This window comes from Chionomys nivalis, chromosome 1 (genome assembly GCF_950005125.1).
Source record: "Chionomys nivalis chromosome 1, mChiNiv1.1, whole genome shotgun sequence".
In the NCBI taxonomy this organism is placed as follows: Eukaryota; Metazoa; Chordata; class Mammalia; order Rodentia; family Cricetidae; genus Chionomys; species Chionomys nivalis.
Genome location: NC_080086.1, coordinates 37793746 through 37817600, shown reverse-complemented (window position 1 = coordinate 37817600; position 23855 = coordinate 37793746). Strand labels below are relative to the sequence as shown.

Sequence of the window (23855 nt, the reverse complement as noted above, 5' to 3'; positions counted from 1 at the left end):
CCCTTTAATAAAGAACCCCTTATTATACCATATCCAGAGCTAGTCTGGGATTATTTTAGTCACATTTCCCCCAGTCTGGCTCATTCCCCTATATACGCTGCCCAATGTGGGAACGAGTCCATGCTTACCAGAAACCCACCACCACACCCCGCATTAACCAGCTAGGTCATGTTTCTCATCCACAGCCCACCTGCCACTGCCTAGGATCCCGACTTTCCCCACAGCAGCCCACTGTTCTTTTTATCACATTGCGATCCACGCAGTATTACATCTGACAACTGTGTGGCTCGCAGCTGACAGAAAGCCACCAAAACTCTCTCCATGTACAGAATTGCATTAATTGTCCTTAATAACTGCTCTTAATTTGTTAAGCAAAGCATATTTGTCAGTATCTAAGTAGACAACAAGCGCGAAACCAAAGCAAGATTGTTCACAGCTCCTCATGTCTCTCCTCCACTTTGTTTCGCCACATGGCTGCAACCACAATACCTGCTGGCCAATAAAGATTATTACACCTATTCACTGAAATTTCCTAAAGGATAATAGAGTGAATACTTGTGAGCTATTATTTATAAACAATTTACACTGGTATAGATTCTTGTATATTGATACAAATTCAAACTGTATTTGTTATATTGAATATGCTCCTATTTCTGTTTATAATATTTGCACACCTATGTAAAGTTATTTTATTATATTGTATGTATACATGTTTCTACCTCTGTTTAAGACACTTTGTATATTGATACAATTTTTGAATATATTTATCATGTGGCATTATACATTTCTACCTCTGATCAACAGAGTTACACACTGTTTACATTTTGAGGTCATTATCCTCATTTGCTGCCCAGTTTTTTAAAGATGTTTAATATTCTAATATGAAGTCTTTAAGCTACATAGGTATTAAGTATTATAGATCAATAGTCATCTATGTTTGTAATACTTATAGTTAGACGAATCAGGTTCTTTAGATACATAGACTATATTCTGCATCAATAGGTAATCTTCAACCACTTCAAAGAGCTGTAGAATATGGCATTTAAATAACCTAGGGATCTGTTTATGTGAGACACGATTGCTCCTGGCAGCACTGATCTATTCCCAAGAAAATGTTGAGCACTGAAGACACTCCACTTGGAGCTTGTTTTCTTGGCAAAACTGACCTGTGGGCAAGGAACTGCCCATGCCTCAACCACTGACAAAATGCACGGTGTATGGACAGGACAAGCAGGATATGAGAAAAAAAGACTGCAATACCTTTCCAAGACAGGGTAAGACGGTTTTGAAAATATTCCTGTCTCTGAAATGGTCTGTCAGTTACTCTAGGCCTTAGCCAAAGTTGGTTGCTCCAATATTGCAAATGAGACTTTTGCTACCTGGTGATTGCCCAGGTAGCCAGTTGTCTCTGTCATCTACTGTACATTTTGGAAGGTGCTTGATTGCACTTCCTGCCTACTCAAGTAATATTATCTCCCTTCTCAGGTCTTCGATGGGGTTGAAGACTAGAGATAGTCACAGTTACTTTCCTCTTATGGCTTAGCCAAGCCATTTCTAATACAAGACTTAGACTCCTTAAGATAAAATAATTATTGAAACATTTAGCTTATGTTCCATGCTTAATATTGTTTATGCTGGTTAATTCTAATTTTTATACTTGATATGTGTTCTTATTGTATATAGTTTTGTATTAGGTTTAAAATTCTCTCATTTAGATAAAAGGGGGAGATGATGGGGAACTTCCTTCAGCCAATGGTCTTTGAAAGGCTTGACCAGGTTGGGTGTGGCACTGGGTACCAAAAAGCACATGGGTCCAGCCACACACACACACTGTCTTTCCTGCTTGCCACACCTGGATGTTGGATTCTGTTCTGTTCCCCTGTATGATCTGTGAGTTCCCCTTTAATAAAGAACCCCTTATTATTCCATATTTGGAGCTAGCTTGGGATTATTTTACTTGCATTCCCCCCATCTGGCATGTCCCTCTTCATTAGTTGATTTTTCAATGTATCTTAAATTTTTATGCCTAGGTTTTACTGTTTTGCCAATGATTTGGGGATTGCTTATGAAAGACTACTGAAGTATAGGTTTCCTTCTTTTTTTTTTTTCCAAGACTGGGTTTCCCTGTGTAGCACTGGCTGTCCTGGAACTCACTCTGTAAACCAGGCTGATCTCAAACTCACAGAGATCTACCTGCTTCTGCCTCCTGAGTGCTAAGATTCTAGAATTAAAAGCAAGTGCCACTACCACCCAGCTGGAGTATAGTTGTTTTCCTTTCCTGTCTGTCTGGGTGTATCAAGATTCTGCTTCTTTCTTTACCTCCTTCTTTCCTTTCTTTTCTCTTCTTTCTATATAGGGTCTCACTATGCAGTCCTGGCAGGCCTAGAACTCACCAATCTGATAAAATGCTATAAGAAAGAAAGAAAGAAAGAAAGAAAGAAAGAAAGAAAGAAAGAAAGAAAGAAAGAAAGAAAGAAAGAAAGAAAGACTCAACCAGTTCCAATCATAAGTGATGACAAATGAGACATCTCCCCTAAGACTGACTAAGACACAGATGTCTACCACCAACAACTCTCTTAAAACTGCAGAAAATGTCCTGAGCCAAAGGCAAGAACAAAAACAGGAGCCAGGGATAAAGAGTATAAAATTACAAAAGGAGAAAGAAAAATATTCATTTCCACAGGAAAAGTTAGGTGCAAAGTAGGTAGGGAGGGCAGTCATTATACTATCTTGCCAACTTTTATACAAATTTAAAAATCTCCCACAGTTTAAAAAAAGAAAAGCTAAGCCAAGGGTGATAGAACATGGCTATAATCTCAGCATTCAGGAGACTGAAGCAGAAGATTCTAACTTAAGCCCAATTTCTGATACATAGTGATGCTGTGTCTAACAAAAGTCAAGAAAAGGAGGGAGGAAGATTAGGTAGAAGGAGGGAAATTGGGGGAAAGAAGAAGGGAAGAAGGGAGAGGAGGAAGTCGGAGGGAAAAGCAGGAAGATTAAAGAAACACCTAAGGACCTTCGTCTTAGGGAGGAAATAGAAATTAAAAAAAAAAAAACAGAACCATCATCTCTCTTTCCTTCCTTCCAGTCTCTGGAAGGTTCTGAGAAAGTTCTCCTCTCATAATGACAAGGGCAGGAGTCAGTATTCAACCACAGATGAGACACCACCGATCTTTTCAGCATACTAGTGATAAGTTTTTCCCTTTAATCCACAATTCAGATGAATTTAATTATAATTGGCTCTGTTATTTCAAGGAACACCAACAAAAACTATGGCTGACAGTAGCAGCAAGGTCACAATAAACTATTCTTGAAGCTAAAATTAAAGTCTATTAAGTTATTCCAGTACCACCTACTCTTGCCAGAGAAGCAGAATAGAAAACAAATCCTATACTCCACGAAAGTTACAAAATAAGTGGAAAAGCAGAGGCTTATACAAAATATGTGAAAAGTGATAATACAATGAAACCAAAGGGCTAAGAAAACAGTTTTTTGGTAGAGAGATGCCCTAGCATATGGAAGGCTCAGAGTGCCAGTCCACACAAGAAAAACTAAAGTAAAACAAAATAAAATAAGATGCGGCCAAGCATAAGAAGATGAAATAAGTATTCTTTATAGCTGGTCAGAAAGCCTCATAAAGAGGGTCTTAGCCAGGCACCACCTGGGCAGACAGTGGTTCACCTACAAAGAACAGCAAGCACAAAGTCTAGGGTAGAAGCAATTAACATAGAGGAGAAACAAGAAGGCCTGCAACTGAATAAAAGGCAAACATGATGTCTGAGAAGGAACAAGACGGCAAGGCAACCAGAGGACTAACTCAGAAAGGACTTGTGCTCCTGCTCCAGTGAGATAGAGAACTCAATCATTTGGATGTTAAATGGCATTAGTTTGGGAGCTGCTGTGGATCTTGGATAAAATTTAAAAGGTAGGTCACAATGGGATGCCCTTAGGCCACTGGAGCATGTCCCAACACAGGACTCTGGGCACACTCCTTGTCCTCTGTCCCTCACTTGGCATTCAAGCACTTGTTCCAAAACATCCTCACCAAAGTCATGTAAGCTCATGCCTCCCAATCTTGGACTGAAAGCTCCAGAAGGACCAAAGTCCTTATAAGGTACACAGTTTGGGCACTTTATTAAGATAAAACCATAAAACTGCCTAACACAAGGAACTGCCACTAAATGGCTTTACACATGACCCAAATGTTTGCTTTAAAGGAATCACTTTAGTTACTACCACCAGGAAGGATTTTAGGAGAGCCAAAGTAAAAAATATACAATTAGGAAATGATCACATTCCAGTAGGATGCACTGACTTGGACCAGATTCTAGACAGTATGGAGATGACAGACTAAGCCTTGGAAAGTATAGTAAAGAAGATAGAGTCAGGGAGACTTACTAATGGATCAACAAATTAAGTAGTAATAAAAGAGAGTTCAGGAAGACACAAAAGTCTTTAGCTAGAGTAGTTAAAAGGGTATTTCCAGTGCAGGGCCAAGGAGACAGTAGGTAAAAGTGCTTGCCGTATAAGCTCCACAACTTTAATTTTGGTGCCCAGAAGTCATGTACAAGCCAGATGTAACAGCACAAGCATCTGAAATCCCATGGTGCCCTTGTGGAGAGATGGGAGGCAGAAACAAGACAAATCCCAGACACTCAGGAGCCAGCTAGGCTGCTTATGCAGTGACAAAGAGATCCCACCTCAAACGAAGTGGAAAAGAAAAGAATGATACTTGATGGCTGTCCTTTGACCTTCATATTGTTGGTTTGGTTTTTGTTTGTTTATCTGTTTGTCTGTTTTACTCTTTGGGGTACCCGCTGCCCAGCTCCCAAATAATCACAAAGAGACTTATTACTTCTTATGAATGCCCAGCCTTAGCTGGGATTAAAGGCTTGTACCACTACTGCCCAGTTTCTATGGCAAACTGGTGTGGCTACCAGGATTAAAAGTGTGTGTCACCACTGCCTGGTCTGTATGACTGATCAGTGAGGCTGTTTTACTCTCTGAACTTCAGGAAAGCTTTATTTATTAAAATATCACTACACAGTGCCACCTGAATGCAAAGTCAGCATGCTGTAAATGACATCACAACCACAACAACCACATCCTGTTTGTGAGATGCTAAGAGTATTCTCTGTTATAATTGTCATCTAAAATGCTTTTGTAAATTCTCTGACAATTTCAAACATGTAAAACTGTACACTGACCATATTCACCTCCCTTACCCCCTATTAACCCTGCCAACTTCCTCAGAACTCTTCTTCCCAACAAGTCCTGGCCCTATCATCCTTCTTACTCCTCTTTTTTCCCCCACCTACTGAGTTTCCTGAGTTTCCTTAGGGTTGTTTGCATGAGAATAGGTCTGGGATTACTTACTAGAGCAGAGACAGTTTATCAATGGCTACTAAAGTAAATGACTCCTTGCCACCAGGTTGTGGTGGCACACGTCTTTAATCCCAGAACTAAGGAAGCAGAGGCAGGAAGATCTTTGAGGTCAAGGTCAGCCTGGTCTACAGAGGAAGTTCCAGGAAAACCAGGGAGTTACACAGTGAAACACTGTCTTGGAAAAAGAAGAGGAGGTGAGGGAAGGGGAGAGGAAGGGAGGAGGAAGTGAGGGAGAGAAAAAGAGGAAAGAGAGAGAGAGAAAGAGAGAGAGAGAGAGAGAGAGAGAGAGAGAGAGAGAGAGAGAGAGAGAGAGAGAATGACTCATCCATCCCTTAAGAGCCATTGACTGCCTTGGAAATGGGTGGAACTAAAATGCGTAAATTCTTACATTTGGAATATCAAAAGAAAACTCCAAACTTGACCAACCCGAACAATTCATAACACCGATGCTATAAATGGAGACTGGACTCTAAAAAAAAAAATAAAAAAGAAATAATACTTTACCACTTAGGGCAAAAATGATGCTCTCCCTTCAAAACACAACAACAACAAAAAATCTAACTAAACTTTTGTTCAAAACAGTAAATTAAGAATTTCTTCCCAACCCCTTGAGAAATATCCAATAGGAGAAAATGGCCCAGATGTCTGAGTTCTACATCCAGAACAGATTCAAGACTACTGCCTGAGATGATCAAACCTCTCAAGATACTCCAGTCAGGACTTGATCATAATTCTAAATTTTCTTTAGATACTCATAAGATTAGATACCCCTAACGAGCAGGAAGTAGCCTGGAAAACTACGCCCACATTTCTAAAAAATGTACTATGGATATTTTCCTTTGTTTAGAATGTTGGTTACAAGTTGTTATGGATAATGGTCAGGAGAAAAGCTAAACAAAGGATATCAGATGCATAGTTGTTGTTTTAAAAATAAGGGGGGTACTGTGGGGCAATGGTCTTTTATCCTGTCACTTGTATTTTTAATACAGTAGCCAGGCAGGAAGTATTAGCAGGGTGACGGCAACCAGGCAGGAAATAGAGGCATGCAGTGAGAATCATGGGAAGAGGAAAGTTTTAGTTCGCAGTTGTGACCCAGACGCAGAGAAAGCAAGATGTGACTATCTCAGCCAAATAAGGTACCAAGACATGTGGCTAACATAGACAAGAATTATGGGCTGATATAAGTTATAAGAATTAATTAATAAGAAGCTTGAGCTACTGGGCTAATCCGTTTTTTTTTTTTAAAAAAAGAATTTCTTCCCAGGTGGTGGTACTCTGGAGGCAGAGGCAGGCAGAGGCAGATGGATCTCTGTGAGTTCAAGGCCAGCCTGGGCTACAGAGCGAGTACCAGGACGGGTTCCAAAGCTATTCAGAGAAATCTTGTCTTGAAAAACAAAAAACAAACAAAAAAAAGAATTTCTTCCCTAAACACAGGGTCCAAATGCTAGAATGAAGGTAAGCTACCACACCTGGTTAAGGACATTACTTTAAATTAAAATGAACCAAGAAAAAGTGTGCTCTTTAAAAATGAACGCCAAAGGTCAAAAGAAAATATAAAAGATCCACATCATCCTGTATCTGAAACCTCTTAAATTATTTCCCACATATTCTTATTATTCAATTTAGAATATTAAATTTTTAAAAATCAGAATGGCATATAAAATGGAAATGGCAGATGGGAAAGACAAGAAACAAAATCAACAAGCAATATAAATACCTTACATTTTGGTCATAAGATTAAACTTCTCCCCTCATCAATCTTAGACAGCATTTAAACAAGTAATGCTATCGATTAACTTCTATTTCATTCCTACTAATTTTGAAGATAAGTCCACAGCACTGTACACGGTGAACATCCAAGAAATATGCCCCTCAAGGATGGTGCTGGCAATGGTACTGCCAAGAAGGCAAGCACAAGAAAATGACAGAATCCATTTGGGGTCTTCAAATACACAGACACATAAAAATAAATCTTAAAAAGCAAAATAAAACAAAACAAAAACAAGTTGAGGAGATGGCTCAGTTATTAAGTGACTCTGGTGGAAGCAAGAAGACCTGAGTGTAAGCCCCAGGATCCCAATGAAAAGCTTGGGCTGGCCAGGCAGGAATAGGCAGACCCCTGAAACTTATTAGATAGCCAGCCTACCAAATTTTTGGACTTCAAGTCAGTAAGAAACACTTCCCCAAAATGAGGGTAGTGATCAAAGAAAGGCACCCATACCCTCACACACAGGCAAGTGTACCCACATAAACAAATATACATGTCACATCTATACATATTCCCCACCCCCAAAAAAAGTCCTAACAGACAAGAGACTTTACAGTAAGAAAGCAATGACTTCAATAAGAGAATCAGAGAACAATATAGTTTCTTAATCTAGAATAGTACACCACCCTTATGTGACCTCACTAAGAAAATAGCTAACCAGAGTTACTGAAATGAATGTCAGGAGAATTCAGAGTGCCAAACGTAATCATCTTTAGGATACAAACCCACGAATAAATGTGCAATTCTAATAGCAGTCTCGTGACATTTTTAGAGGCAAGGTAAGATATCTCCAAGAATGTTCCAACAAGCCAAGAAGTTGGACATGGACATGTGACTAATAACATGATTAAAACAATGCAAGATATGTTTGGTAAAACATGCCTTTTTATATCCCTTTGGGTGACCACATTCACAGTCACACATTCATGCATTTGAAAGTTAAAGAGCAAAGCTATGTATAAGAGCTTTACAGAGAAGCAGTTACACGTCACACACAGCATACCATATTACACATGCTGAGCAAATCTGATTAAGAATAGGTTAGAACATACAAATAAAACCAAATACAGTTAGTATACACAACTGCATAGACACATATATTCTCTAGCACTGTCCACTCAAACCCTAAGAATCCAGAAGCAATACAGCATCAACTATGTCAATTTATCCACACTTTAACTCTTAATTATTCAAAAGAGGAGATTTTCTATCAAATAGAAAAAATCCTATGACTACATATTAGAACTTTCTGATGTGTGCAATGGCTATTGCCACTTCCCTTCTTCTACTCCAGTGTGTAACGCTGCACTCCCTAACTGAATGGGGATGGGAAAGAGGCACACATAAAGGGCAAAGGCAGTTAGAGGTTAGTCACGAAACTGAATCATACCGTGCAAAATTCATGCTTTTTACCAGTTCATCTAAAAGTCGATTGTTTCTAAGGTCTGGTTCTGTTACTGCCTGGAAAAGAAAAACAACAGATGGAAAAGGTCATAAACAATAATTATCTTGTCACAATTCTGATTTCAAAATGTCTGACCTGTCCTCCTGGGGCTCTCTGTCCCACTAGTCTTCTAGGAAAATCTCAAAATAAAGTAGATTCATCTCATACTAACATGGAACTTTTAAGCCAGTGAATTAGGTAGGACCTGCTAACTGGAAGCCTGACTGCAGCTCTCAAAAGCATGTTAAAACTATTTGCTATTTACTCTGCACTAAGACAAAAACCCAACATGAGCAAGGATTTTTCTTCAAAATACCAAAGCTAGCTTTCCCCAAATTACTCAGCAACAGGAGAGGCTTTTAAGTAATAACACTGGAAAAGACACTAACTATTCAAAGAAGGTTAAAAAATAAGAACTCAAAACTACAGAAACACCATCCAGCACTGCAGCATGGATGTTGTCTGGTACACACTGGTGCTAAGTCCAGCTGAACAAAGGCAGCACAGCAGTGGCAAAGACCTCCAAGGTTGGAAGCAACTGCACTGTTTAGCACAAGGAAATAGTTTAGACAAGTTCAGCGACATCCTGACAAGCTGTACCAGCCAGAGCAGTCACACCTCCAGCTCCCCAGTGTCCTTTTCAAGAGAGCCCTGTCTCTTCTTTCCTTCCCCAGACACGGGTTTAATTTCCCATTCCATCTCATTCTCTGCCTGTTCTAACTGCAAGAACAGTCTCAGGGACGGACAGCACACTTGCTAATGTTTGTTCTGAAGGGCTGGTCTGGGAGGGCGCTAAGAGACCAGGTTGAGCCCAGTTGCCACCAATCTCCTACCTCCTCTACAAATACAAATATCAGTTCTTTATTTTTTTTAATATTTATTTATTATGTATACAATATTTTGTCTGCATGTGTGCCTGCAGGCCAGCAGAGGGCACCAGACCCCATTACAGATGGTTGTGAGCCACTATGTGGTTGCTGGGAATTGAACTTAGGACCTTTGGAAGAGCAGGCAATGCTCTTAACCTCTGAGCCATCTCTCCAGCCCCCCAAATATCAGTTCTTTACAAACAAAGAATCCCACCAGTAGTGTTCATCCAAAGTGAGAAATTATAAAACGTTAGGAACCATAAAAACATAAATTGTAGGAGTCAAAGAGTACTGCATTAAGGTTATCAAAACCCCTGATGAGAAGTGGAACAAAACCCAGGTCTCTTGTGTATACTTCGGAAGTCTTTCCTTGAAACAGTCAAATGGTTTAACTCAGTCACTACATATAATCCCGTGCATTTTTGTGGACACAGAAAGCAAAAAATAAATTGTTCCAATCAACAAAATTTTTACAAAGAAAAACTTACCACACAACAAGTTGGGCACTGAGTTTTATAGGACAAAAATTTTCTGATACAGAGAGAACAATCTGTAAAAAGACACAAAATGCGGCATAGGAAGTTACGCTATTCAGTAACATAGGAATCTGACTATTAACAAAATTCTGGCCTAAGACTAGAGTACTTCTAGCATTATATCATTATAATTTTAAGTTTCTAGCACCTTCTTGCTCCACAAGTATTTACATGTGTAACTAAAAGCACTGTTAAGGAAACACATCTGGTACAATGAAATTTCTAAGCTCTCATAACTCTGTGAGCACACACCACTCCCTCTTTGTTCCATTTATGAACCACAGGACACACAGAAGCCCTAGGTTTACTTAAAACATGTGCCAGATACCTACACCCTAACTAACCCTGTGATGCCCAACACCCTATGCTTAACAAGTACTTGGGTGGCAAGTGCCAAAACAACAGACAGGGCTAACTAAGGTTTTTTACTTCAAAGAGCCAACAAAGTACAGGGCAACTACATTACAACTCAAGCAGGAAATAAGTATCTACTAAATTCTTCATAGCTGAGGCAGTGTACAATCAATGTATTCCCAAAGGAAACTATCTGGTGTAATAGATGATTACCTCAATAGTGGCTCCTTTACATGAAGCCTAAGCTCAGCTGAATTAAGGAGCCTTATTAAAAACAAATCAATTTAGTTGGAGAAACAAAAACAGTATGATTTTGATGGTGCAAGTATTCAAAAATAAAGTATTGCTGGCTCCAATAACAGTCCCAAGGGGAAAAAAGGAAGGGCCATATTATGGACAAGGACAGGCAAAAGACAGGTTGAGCGCCTCTGGGCATTGCAAAGAAGCTGGACGTTGCCATTCAGTTGTGAGCAACCTGAAAAACCAACAACTCTCCTCAGATTCATCAGAAAAGCAAGGTCACAGGCTAAACTGCTACCCCTCCCCTTAAAAAACTAGACAGGCAGCACTACAGGGAGGAGAGGTCACAGGCAGAAAGCACCTCAGGAGCCAGAAAAAAAAAAAAAAACTATACTGGAGTCACTGGAGCCAGTATCAAAGAGAACATCTGAAGTGTGACTGACAGTTGCTACAAAGATCTGAAAGTTGGAACCAGGAGTGGGATAATATTCTGAAAGGTCTGACCATACTGGGTTTTTTTATTTGTTTGTTTTGGGGAGGAGGAATGTGGACGACTTTGAGACTTTAGAGTAGGAAAGCAGTTGAAGTAGGGCTTAGTGGGCCATCCTAGTAGGAGCTTGGAAGGCAACAGTGCTGAGAGCAGTGTGGGACGATGAAGGCCCAGCTCAAAAGGTTTTAGAGGGGAACAATATTAGCAACTGAAATAGAAAACATTCTTGTGATATTTTGGCAAAGAATGTGGCTACTTTTCACACTTGTCCTAAATTAAAAACAGATTAATTTCCTTGGTAGAGGAGATTTTAAGACAGTTGAATACTAATTCAGTCAAGTAGTTCTTATCAATCCCTCTTATGCAAGTCTACAGTGAAAAAGAACAAGTGGGACAAAAATTGTGTGTGGGGGGGGGTTGTAAGGATATAGCCCCACCCATTGGGGGCGTGTTCGCCTTGGGCTAATGTTTACTGATAAATCTGCCGGGCGTGATCCCAGCAGCCCTTTTTTCTCTGCTTTTCCTGTTCTCCACGGGAACCTTTGGTCCTGTAAGTCTATTTCCTTATTAAAGCTGTATATATTTTTATAATCTGTCTGCATTCATTTACGTCGCCACATTTGGCCCCCATTTGGCGTCCAACGTCGGGCTATTTTGCCCCCGACCCGGCACAGGGGGGGCGCAAGCTCCATCTTTCCCAGCCTTTGCGAGCAAGTTAGTTACTGGAGCTCAAAAAGTGCGATTGGGCGAACATAGCCTGCTAGCTTTTACAGCATGCTCCCTGCTCGCTTTCCCTTCCCCGGAGCAGTTAATCGCTCCCTGCTTCTTCCAAACCCTCACTGCCTGATTTAACGGAAGCACCTGCGGTTTTGAAGCAAAAGCCACCAACCCCTTCCCTTAACAGGCAGTACAATAATTTTTGTTTTGAGTTAATTGTTTCAGACCGGCTCTGGTTTAGACCACGTGGACTCAGGTGCATTTCTTTCGCCACCACTGGCAGGAAAACTTCATTACAGGTACATAATTTTCTTTTATAAATAAGAAAAATGTCTGAAATCATTACCATTCAAGACTTTAACAGCCTTTTCAATTGTACCATGTGGGAGATTTTACAAGAAGTGTCTGTCAGCCCACAGATATGGGTCTTTCTGGGATTCGTAGTTTTCCTTGGTACTATACGGTTTGATAATAGAAATATGATAAAGTCTTTACGAGATGAGGTTGAACGCTTAAAAACAATTGAGAATGACAACAATCTTCTCAAAAATCAGTTTGAAGTTCTCCAGGCAGAGAACAGATCTTTGTTTAACACATTAAACAGGCTGTAATGACTTTTGGGATATGTGCCTCTTTTGTTAAAGAGATGCTAAGATCTTGGGCCACAACAAATAAAGCCACGCCCTCTGACCGGTTACAACTGAGCTCTGCTGTCCTTGAGAGTGGACCGCAATTGAAATGGAAATGCTTATTCAGGCAAGAGGCTAGACTTTTAGAACAGCAGGAAAGAGCAAAGGGAATTGAGGTTTCCCTAGATCAAATTCTAGGAGAGGGGCTATTTTCTGACCCTCAGGAACAAGCTAATTTGGATGAAAACACACTCTCCATGTGTACTACAGCAGCCTTAAGGGCTTGGGACAGGGTGCAAGACCCAGGACAGAGAATGGAATCATTTGTCAGAGTTAAACAGGGTCAGAGAGAACCCTTTAGTGACTTTTTACAAAGACTAACTAAAGCTGTATAAATAGGGATATCTGACCCAGAAGCAAGATGTATAATGATCGAGACTTTGGCTTATGAAAATGCAAATGTGGAATGCAAAAGGATTTTGGGACCTTTAAAGCTCAGATCAGCGCCATTGGAAGAATGGGTCTTGCATACACTGAATGTTGATACATTTGACTATGGCACTGAAGGGTAGAAGAAGCAATTTCCAATGGTAAAAGGAGACATCAGAATACCAAATGTTTTAATTGTGGCAAAATGGGTCATATGAAAAGGAATTGTAGACAACAGATTTTCAGAAATAATAATAATGCATCTTCTAGAAATAACAGGAATAGGAGGACTCAGCCTTCAGGTTTGTGTAGAAGATGTGGAAAGGGCAGACATTGGACGAATGAGTGCAGGTCTACAAGAGATAGACAAGGCAACCTGATACAGACGGGAAACGTGAGAGGGTGGCCTCACAGGACCCCATGGCAAACATGGTTCAGTCATTTCCAGTTACTACAGAGAACGTGACTCGTCAGGACAATTAGAAAGCCCCATGCCTACTGTTACAAGCAATAATGATCAGAAAGATGAGTTCCGTGTGTTTTGGCAAACTTCTATAAATGATCAAAGACCAAAGCTGAGAGTGTGTGTAAATGGCATTTTTATTACTGGCCTGCTGGACACAGGTGCGGAAGAACAAGCAATTGATGTCCGTTCAGAGATACCAACAGCCTTGCCTTTAAAATGGTTGACTGAGAAACCAATATGGACAAAGCAATGGCCTTTAGCTGAGGAAAAGTTACAGGCTTTAGAACAGTTGGTACAAGAACAATTAGATGCTGGACATATAGAAGAATCTACCAGCCCTTGGAATTCTCCTGTATTTGTGGTTAAGAAAAAATCAGGTAAATGGAGAATGGTGACAGATCTCAGGGCTATCAACAAGGTTATTCAAACTATGGGCCCTCTGCAATCTGGAATTCCTTTGCCCTCTTTATTGCCAAAAGGATGGCCTCTCATAGTTATTGATTTAAAGGATTGTTTTTTCACTATACCTTTACAAAAAGAAGATAGAGGAAAATTTGCCTTCACAGTGCCTACTTATAATAATTCTCAACCTTCGAGGAGGTACCACTGGGCCGTCCTCCCCCAGGGTATGTTAAATAGCCCCTCCCTGTGCCAATATTTTGAGAATCAACCATTGCAAATAATATGCAAGAAATTTCCCAAATCGATAGTATATCATTACATGGACGACATTTTGTTATCCAATTCAAACATGGATACCTTGAACAGATTGTTTGAAGAAATAAAAATACTTTTACCTAAATGGGGACTGCAAATTGCTCCTGAAAAGATTCAGAAGGGAGATTCTGTTAATTATTTAGGTTATAAAATAGGTTTGCAAAAAATTAAGACACAAAAGGCACAAATTCGGAGAGATCGCCTACGGACTCTTAATGACTTTCAAAGACTATTAGCGGACATTTCCAGTCTACGGCCAGCTATTGGGATAACACCTGATCTAATAATTCATTTGAACAAAACCTTGGATGGTGACAAAGATTTAAACAGTCCCAGAGAATTGACAGCTGAAGCAGAAAAGGAACTGACGATGATTGAGGAAAAATTACAACAGGCACATGTGGACAGGGTAAATCCAGAGCTCGATTGTATTCTCATCATACTACCATCAAAAATTTCCCCTACAGGAATTTTAATGCAGAGAGATGATATTATCTTGGAATGGATCTTTTTACCACATAAACCAAGTAAGAAACTGAAAACTTATATGGAAAAAGTCTCTGAGTTAATTATAAAAGGCAAGCTGAGACTTCGTCAACTAGCAGGCATAGACCCAGCAGAAATTATAGTGCCTTTAACTGCTGATGAACTAAAGAAATCATGGGAAGATAATTAACCATGGCAAAGAGCTTGTGCTAATTTTTTGGGAGACATTAATAACAACTATCCAAAAAGCAAGAGGCTTAACTTCATAAAGAGAACTTCTTGGATCCTTCCTCGAATCGTCCGTGATACTCCAATAACTGGAGCCCGTACATTCTATACTGATGCCAATAAATCAGGGAAGGCAGGTTACAAATCAGAAGACTTGGGTAAGGTGGAACAAAGTCCTTATGATTCTGTCCAGAAGGCAGAATTATATGCCATTCTTATGGTGCTAAGGAATTTTAAAGAACCTATTAATATAGTTACTGATTCACAATACGCAGAAAGAGTTATTTTACATATTGAAACTGCTGAATTTATACCTGATGATACAGAACTAACCTCTTTGTTTATCCAGGTGCAAGATTTGATTAGGAACAGGCTTTGCCCTATGTACATAACACACATCTGATCCCATACGGGTCTGCCAGGTCCTCTAGCACAAGGGAATGCAGAAATTGATCAATTATTGATTGGTAGTGTGCTACAAGCCTCTGAATTTCATAAAAAACATCATGTTAATAGCAAAGGTTTGAAGAAAGGGTTTTCTATTACATGGCAACAAGCTAGGGAGATTGTAAAGAAATGCCCTACTTGCTCTTTCTATAACCAAACGCCACTGCCTGCAAGGGCTAATCCAAAGGGCACCCAAAGGAATGAAATCTGGCAGATGGATGTGTTCCACTTTGCAGAATTTGGCAAATTAAAATATGTTCATCATACCATTGACACGTATTCAGGCTTTCAGTGGGCAACTGCTTTAAGTTCAGAAAAAGCTGATTCAGTTATCACTCATTTATTAGAAGTCATGGCTATCATGGGTATACCTACACAAATAAAGACGGATAATGGTCCTGCTTATGTCTCTAGGAAAATGAAACGGTTTTTTGATTATTACAATATCAAGCATGTTACAGGTATACCATATAATCCTACAGGTCAAGCAGTCATAGAAAGATCAAATCGAACTATAAAGGATATGTTGAACAAACAGAAAGGGGTGGAAGACACCCCCAGAAATAGGTTACATAATGCTTTGTTAACCTTGAATTTTCTCAACGCTAATGAGAAGGGAACATTGGCTGCAGAAAGACATTGGATAATGGAAAAGTCTACTGAACTAAATCAACCAGTTTATTTCAAGGATGTGCTGACCTCACAATGGAAGCCAGGAGATGTGCTGCGTTGGGGAAGGGGTTTTGCTCTTGTCTCCACAGGTGAGGAAAAATTGTGGATACCATCAAAATTGATAAAGGTTCGTTTTGATGAAGTTGGGAAAGACAAATAACAATTCAATCACATGGATGGCAATCATACTGATGATAAGTAATACAGATAGGTTGGGGGCAGGGTTCTCTTCTTATCTCCACAGGAAAATACCCATCTTCAAAGAATTTAAAGGACCCTGAATATTTAATTACTGATGGAGGGACATGTTCTGTAAGTATTAATTTTTTTATTTATATATATATGTCTTAAACTTTCTTTGCTTTTCCTCATATCTGTGTCTTTCTTTATATGTCAGTATATATCCTTGTTGTTAATGTTTAAATTTCCCATAACAAGCAACAAATTTTCCTACAGTAATCTTTGAAGTTTCCAGGATGAAGATGGGGCCCCACGACATTAACTCAATCTGGTTTTTATGACGTCATGAATTTTTTTTTTAAAGCGCTAATATTAGACCTGTTTTTTTTTTTTGGTACCAACTACATGAAACAATTTCGAATGGTGCACATTTTTGACAACACTCTGGCCGGACCTTCTCAAAACGCTCTGAGACTAGTTACAATTTTCTTAGGTCAAAGGTTAAATTGGGAATTTTACCATCAGTTGCTTTCACAGGACCCCCTAAGAAGAATGTCGCCCCCATGTCAGCAAGAAGCAATCTTAGAGGACGACATCCCCTCTCCCAACAGAGTTTGCCCTCAGGGTTAGGGACATCTTTTAGTGGTTGGTTTAGGGTTGAGGGGATGGGGTGATATTTTTATGGACTTAGGGAAAAAAAGAAAAAAAAAAGAAGAAGAAGAGGAGGGAGAAGGGGGATTAACTGGTTTTATGGGATGATTGGTTTTTGTGAATTACTGTTTATAGAAAATTGTATTGGTACTGTTTCTTGTATATTGATATATTGAATATTGAATGTGAGTGTTACTACCTCTATTTTTGTATGTGTACGCTTATAACTTTGTCTATATCGTATTGATACATCTACCATATTACATTGTACATTTCTACCTCTGATACTATGACATTGTTTACAGTTGAAGATCAATGTCTTCATATATTGCACAGTTGTTTATTCTTTTAGTCTTCAAGTTAGATAGGTATTGAGAATTATATGTTTGTCATATTTATTTTTAAGTTAATCAGGTCTTTTAGTTACATAGAGATTATATTTAGTATAGATAGTATGATCTTCAGCCTCTTCGAAGAGCTGTAGAAAATGGCCTTTAATCTAACCTAAAATTTCTGTGCCAACGAGACACAATTACTCCTGGCAACACCACTCTACTCCCGAGAGAACGTTGAACACCAAAGACACTCCACTGGGAGCTTGTTTTCTTGGCAGAACTGGCCTTTGGGTTAAGAAAAGCCCATACCTCAACTTCTGACAAAAATACAGAATATCCCTAAGTGGATGAAACAGGATTGTCTTATCCTGCCAAGACAGGGTAGGATAGTTCTAAAAATGGTATGTCAGTTATGTTAGGCCTTAGCCAAAGTTGGTTGACTCAACATTGCAAACGAGACTTCGGGTGATTGCCCAGGTAGTCAGTTGTCTCTGTCAATTGTTGCACATTTTGGATATCTCTTGTTTGTTAAGTAATATTTATTCCCTTCTCAGATCTTTGACGGAGTTGAAGATTATATAATTGTAGTTACTCTCTATGTTATTTAGACTCCTTGAGATAGAATGTATAGCAAAACTTTTGTTTTCAATATTGTTTGTTATATTTATTATTTGTTATTATTGTATATAGTTGTATTTGGTTTAGTTCTATCTTATTTAGACAAAAGGGGGAGATGTAGGGATATAGCCCCACCCATTGGGGGCGTGTTCGCCTTGGGCTAATGTTTACTGATAAATCTGCCGGGCGTGATCCCAGTAGCCCTTTTTTCTCTGCTTTTCCTGTTCTCCACGGGAACCTTTGGTCCTGTAAGTCTATTTCCTTATTAAAGCTGTATATATTTTTATAATCTGTCTGCATTCATTTACATCGCCACAGGGGGTAACACAAAATGTAGTTTGAGAAGAAAAAGAACAGCAGAAAATTTAATGTCAGAGTCAAGGACTATGCTGAAAGAGCTGAGAAGACTAAGGAAAGAACTGTTATACAATAAAGGGAGGGGTGCACTCAGTGCAAGACCCCATCCAACAAGAATGCCTGAAGAATTTTTTGCTGCTAAAAACAAAGGAAAGCTTCTACAAATGTAATTCAAGGAGGGACTAGGCTCTTTGCCAATTGGGCAGTAAAATTTGTCAGTGTTATCAACAAGATTCTTGCTTTCGGTCATGAGGATACACAAGTATAGTAGTTATGGAATCTTCCTCCAAAGCTAAACAGAGCCAGCCACAGAGATCAGGCATGTGGCAGGGGAGTGCCAGCACGGAGGCTGAAAGGCGCTGAAAGCATGAAGCTGTGACAGTGAAGCCTGGACTGTGCTGGGAGACCCCAAGATATTAGAAATACCAGAGCCTTGGGATATCTGCCAAGGAGAGCTGTACACAGGAGCCCAAGAACAAGGACTGTGCCACAGTCAGCAAAGCTGGAATGGAAGCAAAGAACTGTCTAAATCTGACCTGACATCAGACAAAAAGCTAGAAGATTTGGAGTTTGTCCTGCTGGGTTTCAGCCATGTATTGGCCCAGTATTTCCTCACTATGCCCCTTCTCCATTTTGGATGGCAAGGTATATTCTATGTCACTGTATGCTGGAATTATGTAATTTGCTTTCCGATTTTGAATTTACAGGAAGTAACAATTAAAACACTGCCTTGAGTTTCAAAACAGACTTTGAACTTTTAAACTGTGTTGAGACTGAAAAATTATAGGGACTTTTGAAGCTTGACAAAATGCATTTTTGCATTATTGTATGGCCACCAGTCTATGAAGGTCAGAGAGTAGAATATGGTAGATTGAACAAAATGGCCCCATAGGCCACTTGGTGGAACTGTTAGGGAAGGATTAGAAAGTGTGACTTTGTTGAAGAAGATCTGTTACTAGGGGTGGACTTTGAAGTGTCAAAAAACTCGGGCCATTCCCAGTCAGGTCTCTCTACCTCATATCTCACGGTTGTGGATCAAGATGTGACCTCTCAGCTACTGCCCCAGCACCATGTTGCCTGCCTGTTGCCATGCTTCCCACCATGATTGTCATGGACTCTACACCTCTGAAACTGTAATCCCAAATAAATTCTTGCTTCTGTAAGTTGCCTTGGTCATGGTATCTTTTCACAGCAACAGAAAAGTAATTAAAACATACAGTAAGGCTCTCAGGCAATATTTTAAGCCACAAATTCCTAAACATGGTTGCTGAATTCAGGCATCTACAGGGATGGTTACTCCTTTTAATTTAGTTTCCCAGACTCTCACATTAATTCAGTGGATGTGGATTTAAAAAAAAAAAAAAAATTACATCACTTTAAATCATAGTATTTCGACAAAAAATTAATAATTATTTTTAACTAGTAAGAAAACACCATCCAACCAACTAAGGACCAGCACTCCAGAATGTCCAGAAGTACAGCTCTGCCTAATTTTTTGACCCTCATCTGGAACAGCAACACAGTGACTTTGGATCCTGTTTAACTAACCTGCTTCTTAATTCATTCAAACTTTAATAACTAAACACAAACAAGGAGAGGGAAACAGAATAAACTGATTTACCATGATGAATCCTAGAATGTGTAAGGAGCAATAAACAACTAGGATTCAGACCCATCAATCCTATCAATTCAAGACAATACCACATGATAGATCTAGCTATAGACAGGTCTATGGGTATTTCAAAGACCACATTATCTGTTGAAGAAACTTAACTGTACTTGTTATATGACATATTTGTCAGAACTCACTGAATATGCTCATTTTAATGTATGAATTTTATTGTTTGTAAAGATATTAAAGTTTATTTAGGAACAATTCCCAATGTTGATCCTGGCTATTAATATGACTCTACCTGGAAGGAAACGAACATTTGTAAAGACCCATTATTGATGTGGGATTCCCCTCTGTATGCTGTGAATATGTTTTACTACCATGGTTAATAAAAGAAGCTTCTTCAGCCTATAGCAGAGCAAAATATAGTCAGGCTGGAAGAGATAGAGTAGGCAGAAACAGAAAGACACCATGTAGCTGCAGAAGGAGACAGACACCAGAACTTTACCCAGTAAGCCATAGCCTTGTGGCGATACACAGAATAATAGAAAAGGGTTAATGTAATATGTAAGAGTTAGTAAGAGTTAATAGAAGCCTAAAATAACAGGCCAAGCAGTGTTTTAATTAATATAGTTTTTGTGTGATTATTTCGGGTCTGGGCAGCCAGGAAACAAATGGGCAGTCTTCACTTGCACACTGTGGTGGTTTCAATGAAATGGCCTACATTTTTCTCAGGCATTTGAATACTTGGTTCCCAGCTGGTAATGCTTTAGAAAGGCTTAGGAAATGTGGCATTGCTGGAGGAAGTTAGTCACTGGGAGCAGGCTTTGAGAGTTTAAAGACACTTGTCCATCTCTCCACTTCCTATTTATGGTGTAAGATGGGAGCCCTCAGGCTCTACGCTTACCTGCAGCCACAGTTCCCTGCAGTGATCGTGATGAACTCTTATCTCTCTGGGAGGTACACATCAAATAAACCCTTCCTTCCAAAAGTTGCCTTCGTTATGGTGTTTTATCACAGCAACAGATAAAGTAATGATACACTCAAAATGAGCCAAGCAGTGAGGGTTTTGTTTTGTTTTGGTTTGTTTTGGTTTGGTTTTGGTATGGCTATTATATGAGGAAGTACTTGCATGGATGCCAATGTTGTGTGTTCTCCTCAATCACCCTTCATCTTATTTTTGAGACCAAGTCTCTTACTGAACCTGAAATTCTCTGTTGTTACTGTTGTTTTTCCAGGTAGGTTGACTAGAGTGAGGCCCCAGGATTCACCTGTCTCTGAACACAAGCACTAAGGTTATATGTTTACATCACTATCCTTGGTTTTTATGTGAATGTTTGGGTGAAGGTTTCACTCTAGCCCCTGGCATCCACATGTCCAAAGGGTCTGGAATGTTTGCATGGAAGCTCTACCTCAAGCCCCCTACCCTGGACCTGCCTCAGTTGAGACTCCATCCCTGAGAAAGCCCACCAATGATCCCCCCAGAGATGCTCAAGGCCAAGCACAGGGTATTTAAATTGCTTTCCCCTACAGAACAAACAAGTGGTTTTCTGGTCTTCCTTTCCTGTCTCCTCTCTAGGGGGCTGGAAAGTCATCCTGGAGCGTTTCTATCCATTAAATGTGGGTTTTTCTAATTCAGTTTGATTCGGTCTGATTTGGATTATTGCATAGGAGGAGAGGCTTATCGGGGTGCAGAAACTTTGTAGTGGGTAGTAGGGATCAGAATTCATGTCCTTACTTTGCCTACTAAATCATCTTCCACAGCCTCAAGTTCTGCATATTAGTTCTCAGAACTATCTGAAGTAAAAATTACTCAATAGTCTTTTCCATTTAGAGAAATGTTGGACAATAATTTTAAACTCCTCCACTTGGTAAGTGGCACTCAAAAGCCAAGCACAGGTGTATCTATCTGCAAAGCTGACACTTGCCAACATCTTATGGCTTTACAGAACTTTCTGTCAAAGCTTTTTCCCAATTAAACCATCTTTTTTTAAGCCAAACTGAACTGATTTTTAACTTTCCAAGACAAATATCCACCTGAAAGCAGAGGACAAAAAAAGTTCATAATCTAAATATTCAATAAACTAGATGGCCTAAATGACAGGTTAACTAGCCTCCACAACCTTAAGACAGGTTAACTAGCCTCCACAACCTTAAGACAGGTTAACTAGCCTCCACAACCTTAAGACAGGTTAACTAGCCTCCACAACCTTAAGACAGGTTAACTAGCCTCCACAACCTTAAGACAGGTTAACTAGCCTCCACAACCTTAAGACAGGTTAACTAGCCTCCACAACCTTAAGACAGGTTAACTAGCCTCCACAACCTTAAGACAGGTTAACTAGCCTCCACAACCTTAAGACAGGTTAACTAGCCTCCACAACCTTAAGCTATTAAAATCTTAACACAGTAGCAGAGCACTTGCCTACGTATATATATCTATGAGGGCATGTAAACCAACATCACCTAATAAACAGGTAAACAAATGAATAAGCTTATACACCAAGTATTTAAAACATATTTCTCATAAAGAAGATAAACAATTCCACTGCACAACTCTTTTCAGTATCACCCAGCTACTAAGTGATAAAACCATCTGAATACTCTTCAATGAGGGAATTCTGAGGAAATCCAAATGGTCCTTGAATTACGATGATTTGACAATTTTCCAGCCATAGCAGAATACAAAAACAGTATTCATTCAATAGGAGCCATATTTTACATTTAGATTTCCTCCGTCCTGCTCCCCACCACCTTCCCCTAGCAATATGCAGTAAAATACTTTTGAAATGCCGGGCAGAGGAGGTAGGCACAGCTCCCCACCTCCAGTTGGTCAGGAATGTCAGTTCGTTCTACCTGTACTGTGCTACAGACAAAAGGAAATAAGTGAGGTTCATTAACAAAAATTTAACTTAACAGTATTTTCACCTCCTGATAGGTTTACTGGGATATAATTCTATGCTGAAACATGTCAACATTCCTATTGTTTCCAAGGTTAAGATTTATAATTCCACACCAAGTGGTTGAAACATTCATCTGTCATTCTGCTAAAAACAACATCCCAAAGCTTAACATATTAAAGTGCTCAGCAAATAACCATATATTGTTACCAAAATCTTCACTGCTGTAAAGTCAATAAAAAGCATATAAAAATATCCGTGGGGGGGGAGGTAGAAAATGTAAGAACCTTGTAAGAAACTACCATATTCAAGATGAGATAATGGCGTAGACCTTCCTAAAAGTACAAAATAGAGGAATGGACGATGAAAAACGAATGTGTGAATGAATCTTCAGTGTTAATGAAAACTACTTTGTGCTTTTACTAACACAAAACAAAATGTACTTACAGTTATGAGAGCACTGGGGAATTATCACTGCAATGTTGAAATACTCGAAGCAAATCCCACAGCGTAGCAAATCATCTATTGTCTGAAATATTAAAACAAATGTATATCAACAAGACATCAACAACAGAATCAATGCCTGGCACACAACTTTCCCTCTATTTCCCTAAAACAGTTATTTGTAAATTATACATATTCAAAATCTAACAACAGATAAACATGAAAGTCTAATGACAAACAGAGAAAAACCTCCCCACAAATAGTCAAATTTGCTAGGTGTGGTGGTGGCAGGCCTTTAATCCCAGCACTCAGGAGGCAGAGGCAGGTAATCTTTGAGACCAGCCTGGTGTACAAAACAAGTTCCAGGAAAGCCAGGGCTATTACACAGAAAAACCCTGTTTTGAAAAACCAAAACCAATTAAAAACAAAAACTTAAAAATTCAAATTTCAGATTACCCCAGTTGCTTTGTGCAGTTGATACTGTGGATTCCCATGCCATACTGTTAGGCCTTCACAAAGGGCTCTGCACTCCCGCTCTTCTTCTCCCATACTCTAGCTCTTCAGACCCCATCCTCTGGCATATGGTAACCACTTGGTGGAAGACATCAACAATCCATCACCACATAGCTTAAGGATCAAGTTGGAAACTAGTAAAGTCAAACAATAAAAAGCCTCTAGCAGGGTATGGCCACATGCACCTGTAGGCCTAGCATTTCGGAGGCTGGGTAGGTAGGACTCCGAGACTGAGATACCCATCCTCCTCATGGTAGTCCAGCATTTACTGCATGACTCACCACAGTGCAGCCACACGAGGAAGCCTTCAAAACAGCTAGCTACAGTCAGTGTCAAACTGGACAACAAGCCAAACAGAATAGGATTTA

At 39.5% G+C, this 23855-nt stretch overlaps 1 protein-coding gene across 3 annotated transcripts in view; it reads right to left on the bottom strand.

Moving 5' to 3' along the window:
- Positions 1-23855, bottom strand: part of Rad18 (RAD18 E3 ubiquitin protein ligase) — a 90988-nt gene that overhangs the window by 64815 nt on the left and 2318 nt on the right. For 2 of the 3 annotated variants that reach the window (XM_057786463.1, XM_057786471.1), the window contains exons 2-4: positions 22978-23059; positions 9955-10016; positions 8544-8614 (exon numbers count right to left, since the gene is read on the bottom strand). In XM_057786463.1, the coding sequence (XP_057642446.1) occupies positions 8544-8614; positions 9955-10016; positions 22978-23059 (215 nt within the window). Of the gene's footprint in view, positions 1-5773; positions 5818-8543; positions 8615-9954; positions 10017-22977; positions 23060-23855 lie in introns of those variants that run through there. The other variant, XM_057786480.1, reaches the window with a different exon arrangement.